Source organism: Lygodium microphyllum, chromosome 23 (assembly GCF_053477565.2).
Source record: "Lygodium microphyllum isolate KBCC chromosome 23, Lygodium_microphyllum_v1.1.10, whole genome shotgun sequence".
Lineage (NCBI taxonomy): Eukaryota > Viridiplantae > Streptophyta > Polypodiopsida > Schizaeales > Lygodiaceae > Lygodium > Lygodium microphyllum.
Window position 1 is genome coordinate 75521669 of NC_141157.1, and position 14987 is coordinate 75536655.

A 14987-nucleotide genomic window follows, 5' to 3' on the forward strand; every position below is an offset into this window, starting at 1 on the left:
GGCTAGAATGGCCTATGAGACCATAACTAATACAACTGGTATCATCATCTCTCATCACAAAAGAAAACAAAATTATGTCTAGGTTCACATGATAAATTGAAATGGAAAATGAAAAATATGGAAAACTGAAAAACTAAAAAGAGTATAGAGTATCTCCCTCTCAGTGTATGGAATCCACCAAGCCTTTGCAAGCTACCTCCGACTGAGTCGTCATGGTAATCTTCGTCTGTAATGAGCAATCATGACGTGAATGTCTCGCATACGAGCATGCCTACGTTGCCCAACGTACCCTAGGGCGTCGTACTCTACATAGTGATGTAGCCTGTGATGCCACCTCAATGGTGCCTATCAGTAGGAGATGTAGTGTCTAATGGCTAGGGAATCAGCTATACTAAAAAAGTCTGTAATTGCCCTCTAGAGGGATGGATGTGGCTGGGTTTGCCTCCGATCCCATAACAATGCTGCTTTGCGCCACTAGAGCTTCAATAAGAAAAGGCCCAGACATCTATGGTCCTCATAGTCCATCACCCGTCTCAATGGTCCAAAGCCCCCCTCAAAGAGGCAATGGTAGCGGCCTCGAATATCATAATATACATTGCATCTACAAATGCAGTGTTCCTCCATCTCTGTCTCCCATCCACAAAGCTCGCACATCCTCTCATTTGCTGCAACATGGCTCCATCAACCTATCTCAATCATCAGCTGATGTGATGAGGTGCCGATCTATCCAATAGCAACTCAAAGCCCATGAGAAAGTTGAGCATCCGTATATCTCAGCCTCACTATGAAACCATCATGGGAAACCTGCAAGAAGGGACATTGGTATTGTGCCATCTTCGTACATAATGGGAAAGGGGGCTTGGACCAAGTACTCTAGGGTATTGGTCTTAAGGGAGCTACCATATCCTCTGGAGGAATGTGATTGCCTGGAATAGTGTCACCACTACCATGGGTGTTGCACCCAACTCTGCTCAGATGATCTCTTATGGTACTAAGGCTTTCACCCTTATCATATGTGCTATCATCATGACTAGCGGGTGCTGCACCCAACTCTGCTCAAATGATCTCTTATGGTACTGAGGCTTTTGCCCTTATCATATATGCTATCATCATGACTAGCGGTCTCTCCATATGTTTCTAGCCATCATAATGTTGTGCTTCATGTCTGTTACAGTCCATGAGAAGCGCTTGTCTAGTATGATAAAGTCTTGGGCCCCAAATGGCTGCTCCATAGAATAGTGTGGGCATAACTAAAGTGTCAAAGAGCCACAATTTGCTACGGGGCTCCCAGAACTATTTGTGCGCACATTGTCGCTCTAGAGTGCCCAAAGCTACATATGCCCGTCCAAGCCTAGCCTTTGAAGTCTCCTTCCATGAAAATTGTGGCCCTTTGAAAGTGACCCCAAGGTATACATATTGTCTAACCATTTCCACAAACTGACTGTTATACAAAAGTGATTCTCTCAGCGTGTCACCCAAGCTGCCAAGGTGTTAAAGACCATAATTTTAGTCTTTCCAAGATTAACCTTGAGGCCTTTCTCTTTACAAAACACATGCAATGCATCTAGATGTCGTTGTAGCCCCTCATGTGAATTTGAGATGAGTATAATATCGTTTGCATATAACAAAATCGGCATCAATACCCCAGCCAAGCTAGCTCCCATTCCATCCCATCTTTGTATGTAATCTGAAATCTCGTCAATGTACAATCCAAACAGCAAAGGAGAGAACGGACATCCTTGCTTTATACCAACTGTGCTAGACACTAAGTCTATTGTGCCTCCAGGCACTCGTACTCTACCTATAACTATTTCATACAATGTATAAATACACCACAGCATATCCTTTGGGACCCCAATGGTTCACAACCTCTGCATGAGTCTTGCACGTGGTACTGTATCAAAAGCTTTGTAGAAATCCATGAAACAACAATAGATATTTTGCCTTAGTGATAGTCCCTCCTTAATCAAGGCTTTCAACATGCGTATATGGTCTAATGTATTGTATCCTTGGCAGAAGCTAGCTTGTCCTACAGACCGTATCCCCTTTGTTTCAGCCCACCAAGTCAACTCATGCTCCATAGTAGAGGCACATATCTTTACTAGCATATGGCCAATCGTAATAGTGCAGTGGTAGTTAGCGACCAATGGATCTGCGCTCTTAAAAATCGGCACTATTGTCTAGTCACACCAACTTGCTAGAAACCCCTCACATATACCTTTATTGAAGATATTTGACAAGATAGGAGCCGATGCATAGCATGCATGTGCAAAATGTTCTACCACAAGACCATCTTGATCATGTGCTCTCCCATTCTTTAACCTCCAAATGGCATACCTCACCATTTTTTCCGTTAAAAAACCACAGTGTGTTGGCCTAAAGTTTGTTGGATAGGGAATTTGCTCTTGTGATGGAACATCATACAATGCACTAGCATGTTCATGCTATACCATAGGTGATATCAACCGAATTGGGGGTTGTCTACCATGAAATTTCCTCCATGCCTTCTTGTTATCCTTGCTCAAAAAGAGCTGATACATCTCAGACCCTAGTTTGGCTAGATAATCCCTCTTCTTTTTTCACACAAGACGAGGGGAGACATTCAATGCATGCTTGTGTGTGCATTTCCCTAGTATAACATCCCTCTGTAGGCGGGTCTTAGTCTATCAACACTCATCATCATACCAAGCATTTTGAGGGGCAGTGCATCTACATGGTGTAGTAGAGCCCATCTTACATGGGAATGCCTCTATAGTAGTTGCTGAATGTAAAACCTTCGCTAGAGATTCAGTGGCATCCTCCAGTGGTTCACGCTAGTCTAGCTAGCTTAAGCCATCTCGTACTGCACCACTATAGATATGTGAAGTTTGCTCTAGAAACTCATAGTGCAAAAATGTGTGTCCTTGTGTGCATGTTTCCTATATTTGACCACATGCTAGGGTGAATTTTAGCATTGCATGGTCGGCTGCTAGACCAATCGACTTGTCAAATATCTCAAAATGCTTAATTTCTAGAATTAACGCTGGCAAGCCCATTACATAGTCCACAATGCTCACTCCCTTTTTGTTGTTCTAACAAGTGAAAGCATCCGCTCCTGACTATCTCAATAAGCCATTGAATATAGCTAATTTTTTAGCACTTCCTATGCTAGCAAATGGGATCCATATGCAGTCATTTCTTTAACTTAAGATGTCCTGTCAACCCCTAGTTCGTCCAATGTCAACTCCTCAAACATCTCATGTTCAATATCATAAAAGGCTAACTGTTCACTTCTTGTTTGAGCATTAAAGTCTCCCATTAGTAGTATGTCCCCAATGCTTGCATACTTCACAATGTCCTCATGTAGTACTTCAAATGATGATCCCTCCCCAAGGGCAAATGTTGAATAGGCAGGTAGGAAGTAACATACTGCCTAACATACAGATTCCTCGGGTGCCCTATCCTTAGCCTTACCCACATATATCTAGCCTACACATCTCGTGACACCACATAAATCATGTCTTGGAGGCTCTCACCATAAAGAATAGCCACCTCACCCAACCCTCTCATTCCCCTTGGTCTATGAGGCTAAGGCCTGTAAACACTCTCCCACTTGTATCCCACAATATCTGGTAATCTAGAACTTACACATTGATGTGTCTCTGTATACATAGCTATAACTATCCCATAGAAACATAGCAGCAAAGAAATGCATTTCTTTCTGTTTGAAACTTACGAAACGTTTCTTAAAGTACAAAGAGTGTTTTAGAGTTAAAAAACATGGGGTTCTTTTTTTTTGTGAGCTAGAACCCAAAACATGATTTTTTCACAAAAATTGTTGGTTGGGCAATGTTAAACATGATGATGATGATGTGTAATGACTCATGAGGGCTCAAGATTTTGAATGAGAAACTGATTTTTTTTAGTTATTGGACTTTGTCAATTTAGTATCTATTCTTGTCTTGAGTTGATTATTATACGACTTTAGTCTCATTTATGAGTTATTTATGATATATTATGATTAATTCTCGATTTTGACATTTTGTCAGTTTGTTTTGAAATGAGAATCATGATGTTGAAACTTGACTCAGTCCATATTGTAGATAGGCTATTTACATGTTTATTACAATTTTCTTTGTATGATATAATATATGAATCATAATGTTTGAGTTCTAAACCATATATAGCTTGTCCAAAGACTAACTTTGACATAAATGACAAGTCAATAATGGATCATAGATATGTAACATATTATTCTCAATTGATTCTATTATAACTCAAGCTCACATGGCCATTCTTTATTTGAGAGAGAGTTCCATAGAAGTTTAGAACCTCTTTCGCTACTCAAAACTATTAAAAATCCCTATATAAAAAAACCCGTGTTTCTTATTTTACCCCCTCTTGAAAGAAACTTACGAAACACATTTATAACGTTTCGCTTTTGAACGTTTCTAACGTTTCTAGCTACTATGCATGGAAAGTATCCTCAAAATAACAAGCATCAAGTCTCATAGAACCATTACAATTCCAAAGGGACATCCTTAATGTCTCTTAGGCCGCGTACCGTCCTTGTGACCTTCGTTCTACTATGATTACTCTGCCATCTCTATACACAGCATACTTGCCTTCTTTACGTGCCTCCAACACCGTTGGCATGCTAGCCCTTCTATTCTCTAACTGTACGAGTGTGAGATCCTCATCAAGATAAACCTTTTCGTCTTTCAAAGCCTTTCCTTTTGAGAGGAAGGTCCTCTTATTATCCATGTCCTCAAATTTCAGCATGAGGATCTGACCTCTTTTGTCACTTAGATCACCCACCCTCCAGACATCCATAATGTGTATCTCATTTACACCCATCTTAGCACAAAGTGTTTTAGCATCCTCTAGGGGGGTTGCTTTTTCAACCCACCCCACCACACGAACACGTAATGCACACCGTTTCCTTTTTGCTTCCTCTTCTATTGTTGCCTTCATCATTTCTACTTTGCTCTAAGGCATCCCTTTGTTTCTTTTGACTACCTCAATCCATTGTGCATTTTCTTTCATTGTATGCTCGACACTTTCTACTTTCTTTTGAGCTCCCTCTACCACATTCACCCATGTGTGCATGTTCTTTTTTAAACTTTCCACCTCTTTCTTTAATTCCGATGCAACTAGCATTGTTGTTTGTGCATCCATCATTGACTTGTGTGTCACTAATTATTTCTTACATGCCTCTAACTACCTTTTCAATTCAGCAATCTCCATATCCTTGGCTACTATGCATGCATTTGTATCAGATTTCAATGCATCCATATCTACTTTCCAAGTATCACTTACTTTGTTCAAGTTATCTGTCATATCAACCTGCAGGTCAGCCTTGATTTCTTTGTATTTTGCATCATCCCAACCATTAATGCATGACTTTCTTTTTACATCTATAGCAGCACTTAGTTCCCTTTTGAATGTCTCCTGCAATTTGTCATATATGTCTTTCTGCTTTGTATCCATGCCATTCATGACTTTTTGTTGCATGCTACCCCACACCTTCATACATGCTTTCAGGTTTGCATCCATTTTAGCATTTAATTCCTTTCCCCATGTTTCATGCATTGCATTCATGTCACTTGTCACCTTCTCAATCATTGGAATACATATTGCCACAATCTCATCTCTTATGAGGCTTTCACGTCATCCAAACCATTTCTTGCAATCAACCTTTGCATCTTTGTCCATTGCTTGGCACTTGTGGGAGTGGCATTTTCACAAGCTCTCCTTCTGTTTTGTCTATAGTAAAACTTTTCGCCTTTAGCTGGAGTCTTGTACTACCCCTCTGATGCAGTGCCTCTTGTGGTCAGCCCAATTGGTTGTGTGTCAAGTTCAGTCTCATGTCCACTAGTTTCTCTTTCAGTAGTCTCTGCTATCTAGCAATCTAAGATATCCACTCAATGCCAAGCAAGCAAGTCCCCCTACCTATTTGACTGATGAGAAACCCCTTGCTGGGAACAAACTCACTGTTGTACTAGGAAGAGACTCACTATTCGTCAATCAGTACATTGCTCATAACAAGTATTCGTGTCAATATATCCCAATCAGTCAGAGCCGTAACTCTGGCATCAATACAACATTCACGCGTCAGTACATCAATCGTGTCAAGCATCACGTGTCAGGCATCAGTACAAACAGTCGTGTCAAGCACCAATACATCAATAGTGTCATGTGTCAATCGCATCCCGTCAAAAAGAGAAAGAGATGAGTACGCCGATAGCCTGTCAGTCGTGTCAGAGACATTAGTCGCGTCCCCTTAGAGAGAAAAGGAGAAGTGCCTACATGCAGCCCAAAGCATTAGTGAAGGCACCATATCAGGCTGGAAAATGATGCCAACACCAAAGAGGGTGATAAAGACAAAGACGGAGTGTGCAGCTATCAGTCCCTGCAAGAAAAGGTGGAGAATGCCAAAGTCGGAGTGTGCACTTGCAAAAGAGGAAGAAGAATGATCTCCCCCAAAATGGGGAATGGTTATATATAGCCAAAATGCACCTAAATTGGCCAACCATCCAGCAGTGCCACTAAATGTGGTAATCGACTAATCTGGCCACACAGCATCAACAGAGGCCGAAAATGCTGACATGGCAAGCAATAAACGCTGACAGGGCCATGTGGGGCAGATCATGACCTGGCAAGGCTGCACAAGCTGACAGGTGCCAAGCAAAACCAAGAAATGCACACTGATCTAAGTGGAAAATGATAGTCAAAGCTCCAATCCGTCAGACTCTAATGCAGCTCACAACCAAGAGATCACAAAGTGACAGGATAAAATGGCAAGCTAACAAGTATATGCTCCAAAACACCCCCCCCCCCCCCCGAAGGAGTGATGATGTGAACAAGACTCAAGGATAATGATATGGTGGATCAATCTAAGAAGAGTAAAATGTCTAAGGCTTTTCAAAAAGCTTCAAACTTTTGGCAAGTGAGGGCCTTTATGATAGATTTACCAAGTTATCTTGTGTAGGCACATAGACCAAGTCAATCTGACCTGCTAAGAATCACTCCTATAAATAATGATAATACACTAAAATGTGCTTAACATGAGTATGGAAGATGGAGTTCCTCACAAATCACAATTGTCAAAGCACTCTGACCATCAGCAGATAGTGGTAGGAGACGATTGATCAACATCCATTGACAATATGCTGTCTGGCATACACTCAATTGTGGTTGTGAAGGCTGTCGTGCACTTAGCTTCAAAGGTAGAAGCGGTCTAAATAGGCTGCTTTTTGGCTCAACCATGATACACATGAAGAGGAAGACAAAAGCAAACCCTGTTAGAGCATACACTAGTGTCATAACAACTGCTCAATAAGGATCATGAAAAGCATGCCATTATGAATCAGAACCACATGGATAGAATATGCATAATCTTATATGCCCTTCAAGTATCTTCCTAGCTTCCCTATGCCTTGGATCAAGGCAATCTATAAGCTTGCTCACATGTGATATTCCAAACTGAACATCCGGGCCTATTGTGGCAAACATAAAGAAGACACCCAACACCTACTGACATGAGGATAGATCAACTGGATCACCTAGATCTTGAAGACTAAGGCTTAAGCTTCTACAAGACTAGTCACAAGCTAAATGCATCAAGACCAAACCTTTTCAGCAAATTCCAAGTGTCCTTCATCTATTGCACCATAAGCGCACAAAACAAAGTGCAATTCAGCTTTAAACATTGTCCAACTCATACATATTTCTTCCATAATGTGCAGCAATGTCACGAGATCAAATGCAAATCTGATGGTCAAGGGATAGGAGAGGTTTGTAAATGAGTGACACCAAGAACATGTTCAGAATCAAACACAACATAAAATAGCAAGTACGTGTATGTGTTTTTGTTTCTAGAGCCTCCTTTTTTTGTGTTCACATAGAGGCATGGATTTGTGTCTTGACGGTTGAGCTAGTCCCTAAGGGCTACCTAATCAGAAATATATCCGATGAGAGGATTCACGGTAGAGTGAGGTATTAGCTGGATAACAAAGTCCCAGTGGTCAAAGGTATCCAGAATGGCATGGTTGGTTCCATCCAATTTCTCCTTCTAAAGGAGATGTGGTAAGACGAGCACCTGCACTGATGGTGCCACAATAGCAAGGTGAGGACCCTTAGTCCAAGCGACCATAGAAGGGGGCATGGAAACTCGAAGAGATGGTGGGTTGAAAGAAGGCCAATCTGCATCTCCACTTGAGGCACCACTGAAGGAGACAAATAATATTGGCATACAAGCAAGCAGCCATACCTTGACATTTTAGCTTATCCATGTTGGATAGACCCATGAGAGATCTTATTTGCAAGGAAACCCTAACACTAACTTTCCCCTGTGTAGCCTATATAAGGCATCCCTCCACCCAATCTACAATATTATGTACTTGAGACCACTTTTGTTTAGGAGCATTAGGAGCATCCACTAGTGAGCTATCGTCCAAAGCCTACCCCATTGTCGTACTTCGTCCACACACAACATAGGCCATTGACTCATTGCTTTATTTTTGCTCATTGAAATTTTATTAGAGCTGATTATTTTGTACTTTGCAGCTATATGACATAACACAGACAAATCAGTGTATGTGATAGCACATAAACTGCAATGTATAATAACTCCTTTTATAAGAAGTTTTCAAATCAATCAGAGCTTTGAATTCTTAAACCATTATAATCATGCAAGACATTTAACATCAAACGCCAAAATGAACTAACCTTCACTGATAATCTAAGAGCAGTAACACGTTCATTGTTCAACCAAGCATGAGCAATCTCATCATTTAGTCCACGCAATCGAGCAACATACTCATGTTGGGAGAGAATTTCAGCCTCTTCCTCCCACCCTTTTCCTGGATCTTCTAGTTCCTGTAAGTGTGATGTTGTCAATGACCTTCCTCGACCTGCATTTATTGGGCATAGAAGACCCATCATATGTGACATGTCTCTGGTAAAAGAGCAAAAACAGTACACATAAAGTGCATAATAATTTGTAATTTGCATAACCATGTTATCAGACTTTGCCATATAAAGCACACATAAACAACATGCTATAGCTTTGAAAAAGGTGTGCAATCCATTAAAGCACACAAGCTAATTTCACCAATGGGCTATGTTTGCCTGCCGAGTGCAGATTTATTTCCAAGTAACAAGCACTTCCTCAAACTTGGTTTTAAAGCTAAACCTTAATGCTTAAATTATGAGTTATGAATGCAGAGTAGAAACATAGTGAGCTAGGTATTCTCCTGAGAAGTATTTCCTCCACTAATCATCTTTGCAAGGCTCACAAGCAGATGTGTGCACAGCCATGACGTTAACATTGGATCATCATAAGAAAAATCAAATTCAACTTGATGGGACTTCTCAATGTCATGGTGAGGAGCTTGGAGAGCCTGAGCCCATTGAAACAAACATAAACCAAAAATAACAAAACAATTTTGATAATCTGAAAACACACAAGTCCATGCTCTTCAGTGCAGCTTGCTTTAGTTGTTTTAGAGCTAAACCTTAATGCAGAATTGAAACATAGTGAGCTAACTATTCTCCTGAGAAGTATTTCCTCCACTAATCATCTTTGTAAGGCTCACAAGCAGATTTGCGCAAAGCCATGACGTTAACATTGGATCACCATAACAAAAATCAAATTCAACTCAATGCGTTTAACTTCTCAATATCATGGCAAGGAGCCTGAAGACCTTTAGCCCATCGAAACGAACATAAACCAAAAATAACAAAAGAGTTTTGATCATCTGAAAACACAATTGCTGCACTTTAAAAATAGCCTCTTTCAATAATGATCAAACTGGCTGAAAAATAATAAGTGTACCCCCCTGAGAATCTTATAATGCGTGCACAGTCTATTATTTAGAGGTCACATTACTTTTTATGTAACAATGCGCCTTCTCACCAACTTGCCCATTCTGGCTTTTCACATGCTGTGATCTTAGCAGCCTCTAGCTACATCACTAAAATATACTATGAACATGGCTACTGGAATGTTTCCAAGAACACTTCATTAACCATGTAAGTCATGTAGGTAAGCAATGTCAGAAGCTGATCAGAGAAGCAACATGCTTTTGCTTTTCAATAAAGAAAATTTTGATTGTTTGTTCTTTAGTAAGTGAGTCCCAATCCAACATTTTACCGGCACAGTTCTGCATGTGATCTGCTTTGCAGACGAACATCAGAAAGTTTTGACATTGGACACTATCAACTTGCTTAAAAGATATTCACATGCAATCAGGGTACAGAAAAACAGTTCCATTTTCTTCATCGAACTTTCTCACATCACATTGTAAGACTATTTTCTCATTTGTAAATTGTTTTTCTGTTTGTGCCTCCACTCCTGTCCCATCAACCACTGAGAGGTTTGTGTAAACTACCTCAACAACATACCATTCCTTTGCTCAATCAGAACTACAAAATACTAAGCATTAAAAGAGAATTAAGGCCCTTGGAAAGAATTTTACCTTTCATATTCTTAGATAAAATGTCCAATGTCTGCAGTATCATACCAAACAAAAGAATTACAATTCACCAAAACAGCAATTTTTCATGGTTACTCAAAAGAGAACAGACCTACAATTATTCCGCAAGAATGATGCTTCCCAAAAAACCTATGTGAAGTTTTTTTCTGCGGACATAATGGTTTTCCAAAAACAGTTTCAATTCAGTAACTACTGCTAGATATTCCAGCACACAAACCCGCAAACTCAGACTTTTGCATGTGCAATCTTGTGATGTTTCATGCATCTCCATAAATTGGACATTTGATTTCCACACCTTTTAATGCGTAGCGTACCTTACAAGACAGCTCAGAATCAAGCATTTAATAAACCCATTTGACAAAGCAATTCTGTTTAACAGGCTTTGAAGAGGATTTTCTAATTATATGTACACACAAGTAGTAACTGAGAGAGACCCAATTCTCTTCTCAAATAAGAGATTCTGGCCCCATTTCTAATTGCAAGCATCTGCTCAAGGATATCCCATGCTGCCTTGGAGGTCTTACAAGACCGAATATGAGGTATTATTGCTCTCTTGACTGATAGAGCAATCAAAGACGAGGCTTGTGCATCCTTGGAGTCCCATTTCCTTTGTTCTTCTATAGGAGGAATCTGGGCAGTAGCAAGGGCACTTGCTGTCCTCTAGCCCCTCTTTGAGGCATTTGAGAACCACAAACCTGGTCTCAGTGAATCACCAGCCACAAAATCCAAAGACCCTTGGCAACCAGCAGATTGTGCACCATGAAACTCCACAAAGAGTAATTGGTATCATCCAATTTGTCCTCTTAAGTAAGTACACCCAAAATGTTGTTGTGATCACCATGACCTTATTGAGCCATTGTTGCAATAAAATGCACAAACTGCAACCAAACACTTCCAAATTGAAGTGCAAAATGTACTCGCACCAGTACCGAAATCCCAATATGTTATAGATTATGCAATCATAAAACTGTCCATGACTGTCTCAAAACAAAATCTGCCTTGAATGCCTCAAAAAGCGTGCCAATTCTACTTAGAATACCAGTACACCAATGTACCTTGAAATACGTGCCCAAAAAAATCAATTTCAGCAATTCAATGCTGTAAATTCCCAAAATTTCACCAATTTCTGTGCCAAATCTATATCAAACAACAACTCAAACACAAAAGCCCAAAATTTTCTCAAAGAAATTTCGAGAAATTTAACAAATTTTATACTCACAACCTTACAATTCAATGAAATGTCGCTTCAAGATGTGAGCTGACAGCAACCAGCAACTTCATTGCACCTCAGGATGCAATGGGCCCAAAAATCACAAAAGCCCTAAATTCCTCATGGAAATGTCAAAGAATTGTTTGATCTCGGCAATTTCGATGGAGATGCGCACACAGGACTTCAAATCAGGCAAAAGCCCCAAATCTCCAAGTGCTTTCACCTCTTCAGGATGCTTGTTGTGAGCGGTTGAGGCACGCGACAGGATGCAGAATGCATGGCAAGGATGTCACTTGCTGATAGAACAAGGTAACAAAGGATGGCGAAACTAGTGAAGCACACAAACAGTGCTGTGTTAAAGCTGGTAGCAGTACTGCACAAGCAACAGGGTGGAGGGCAGCTAGGTAGCGGTACTACAGAAACAGCAAGCACTGCGGGCAGCATAGTGGCAGCGGCTGGAGCTATGACAGGTGAAGCAGAAATAATGTTGCTATGCAGTGCTAGGTGCCGCAAAGCAAACTGGCAAACGTTAGGCTAGTGGCGTGCACAATAGCATTGGACGATGGCACTAAGCTGGGCGGTTTAGGATAGCTTCTCCTCCTCCACGAGAGCTGAGCCGAGCTGCCAGCAACGCAGACCACGAGCAAGTGGCACCAACTAACAGTGATGAGACAAAACCCATGTGTGTGGGTCTGATACCAAATGTGAGAAGTAGCTAGCTATAGAGAAGAGAGAAACGAGAGGCACTAGACAATAGAGAGTGTGAGCTGAAAAGAGTATATTAGCTCTAGAGTGAACAACACAATGAAAGTACCAAGTACAACTAAGGTCTAACCAACCTCACACACCCTAACACGAGTTTGATTAACTTAACTCTAGAGTTTAGTGTCACCACACTTAAAAGTCCTAAGATACACTACACTTTGACACTTTAATAAGTGTCCACACCACACAAATTACATTGGACACAACCCAGAATTGGCAAATTCTAACAACGTAGTACTCCAAGTGCACTTCTAAAATACTCAAACTTATCTTTACTAATGCTTTGGTAAAGATATCCACAACTTGGTTGCTGGTCTTGACGTGTATCAAGTCTATCTCTCCATCCATAACTTTCTCTCTGGTAAAGTGATAGTGCACGTTAATGTGTTTTGTCCTTGCATAATAGACTAGGTTATTTGCAACCATAATGCTACTGATGTTATCACAATACATGATAACTCCGCCATCTATCTCAAACCTCATGTCACAAAGCAGTAGTCTCAACCATGTTTGCTCACAAGCTACCAATGCTACTCTTCTATACATTGCTTCAATACTTGATAATGCTTCTATAGGTTGTTTCTTACTAATCCAACTCATCATGGCTAAACCAAATGAACAAGCATATCCATTGGTAGATCTCCTATCCATAATACTACCTACCCAGTCTACATCTGTATATCCAAACAAGGTAGGCTTGATTCCATTCTCATAGAGCAAGCCATAACTCGTCTTGTTTACATATCTAAGCACCCTTCCTATTGCATCCAAGTGTGATTTACATAGCTTTTGCATAAATTAGCTTATCAATCCAACTACATAATTGGAATCTGGTCTTGTTATGGTGAAGTAGATCGAACTACCAACCATCTTCCTGAACATCCTAATGTCTTCAATCTATCATCTACCATCTTCAAATTTTGGTCTAATGGTGTATTGACTGACTTACATGTAGTCATCCCATACTTTTTCAACATTTCTAAAGAATATTGAATATTGTCTTTGCACCAACCAAATTCCATTTGACATATCTATCACTTCTATACCCAAGAAGTATCTTAATAGTCCAAGGGAAATATCTTACATAAAGAGACTAATCAGCTATACTCTGCTAACACCCCATGCTATATAGAAACCTGGTAATCCTGTCACACCAAGCTTTAAGTGCTTGCTTCAATCCATACAATGCCTTCCTTAACTTGCATACATAATGCGAATACTTTGGGCATATGTACCCTTCTAGCTACTCCATATATACCTTCTCTTCCAATGTACCATTCACAAATGCATTCTTAATATCCATTTGATATAAATTCAAACCATAAATCGAAGCCAAGACAATCATTGATCTAATGGTAGTCATTTTTGCAAAACTCCACTAAATGTTTCTTCATAGCCTAATCCATACATCTAAGCCTACCCTTTTGCAACCAACCTTGCTTTGTGTCCTTCAAGTGAGCCATCCGACTTACATTTGACTTTATATACCCACTTATAGCCAATAGCTTTCTTTCCACGAGATAGCTCAACTAAATCCTAAGTCTTATTCTTGTTCAAAGCATCCATTTCTTCATCCATTGCCTCTCTCCAATCTTTACTTTCAATTGCTTCATCAAAGCATGTTGACTTTGAACACTATACATGAGAAACCATATATGCATAATGTATTTTCATGTACCCATTATAAGTCAATCTATCAACTGAATTCCTTACTCTTTCTTATCTTCTAAATTGAGGTGCACTAGATAGAGTCTCAACTGTTCTTGCATCAGATAGTATATACTTTTCTTCACTTCTTATACCTGGAGTTTTAACATGAGATATCCCAAACTCATCATCCAATAACTCATCTTTTGAACTTTCACCAACCAACCTTTTTCCTTTTGCAATTTCATCCCTCGTTTGTGTGGTCCTCAATCTATCACTCCATGAGTAACACTCCCCATGCTTTCAACATTATCTTGTGGTCCAAATACATCCTCAATCTATTGATTTCCATGAGTATTGTTTACTGCAGTTTCTTCACATAAACATCCTCATTCTTACTCTCATAAGGATCCATATCAATAACAACCTTAGGTTTTTACCGTGACTCATACTCACTAAATCTCACATCCCTACTTAAATAAACCTCTCTAGTAACAAGGTCATAGCACTTACATTCCTTCTTTTCATCATGATAACCAAGAAAGTTACATTGACAACCTTTGGTTTCATTTTTCTTCTCAAGTCACCACGGACATGTACATATCATACACAACCAAACACCCTGAAGTAAGTTCTACCATACATTTTCTCATAAGGTAACATATAATACATAAGTGCCGTAGGTATCCTGTTCATAATGTGAACTACAGTATGTACTACTTTATCCAAAAACTTGTAACTGCTTCACTTTTGTACTGCAGAAAATAAACCCAAGTCATTCTACTGAAATCGTTAAATGAAGGTGATGTAAAATCTGCATTTCCCACTCAATGATATGTTTTGGCATGGACATGCCTAAATGTACCATTTCCAAAGGATATGCACTA

General features: G+C 39.9%; 1 protein-coding gene across 10 annotated transcripts in view; it reads right to left on the reverse strand.

Annotated features, from left to right (window-relative positions):
• The window catches only part of LOC148016346 (uncharacterized), a 209271-nt gene that overhangs the window by 175296 nt on the left and 18988 nt on the right, over positions 1 to 14987 (reverse strand). For all 10 annotated transcript variants that reach the window (XR_015688091.1, XR_015688089.1, XR_015688090.1 and 7 more), the window contains exons 3-4: positions 10461 to 10491; positions 8710 to 8894 (exon numbers count right to left, since the gene is read on the reverse strand). Coding sequence is in view for 7 of the 10 variants with exons in the window: in XM_087664208.1 (XP_087520334.1) it covers positions 8710 to 8894; positions 10461 to 10491 (216 nt within the window). In the remaining 3 variants the exon portion in view is untranslated. The remainder of the gene's footprint in view (positions 1 to 8709; positions 8895 to 10460; positions 10492 to 14987) is intronic.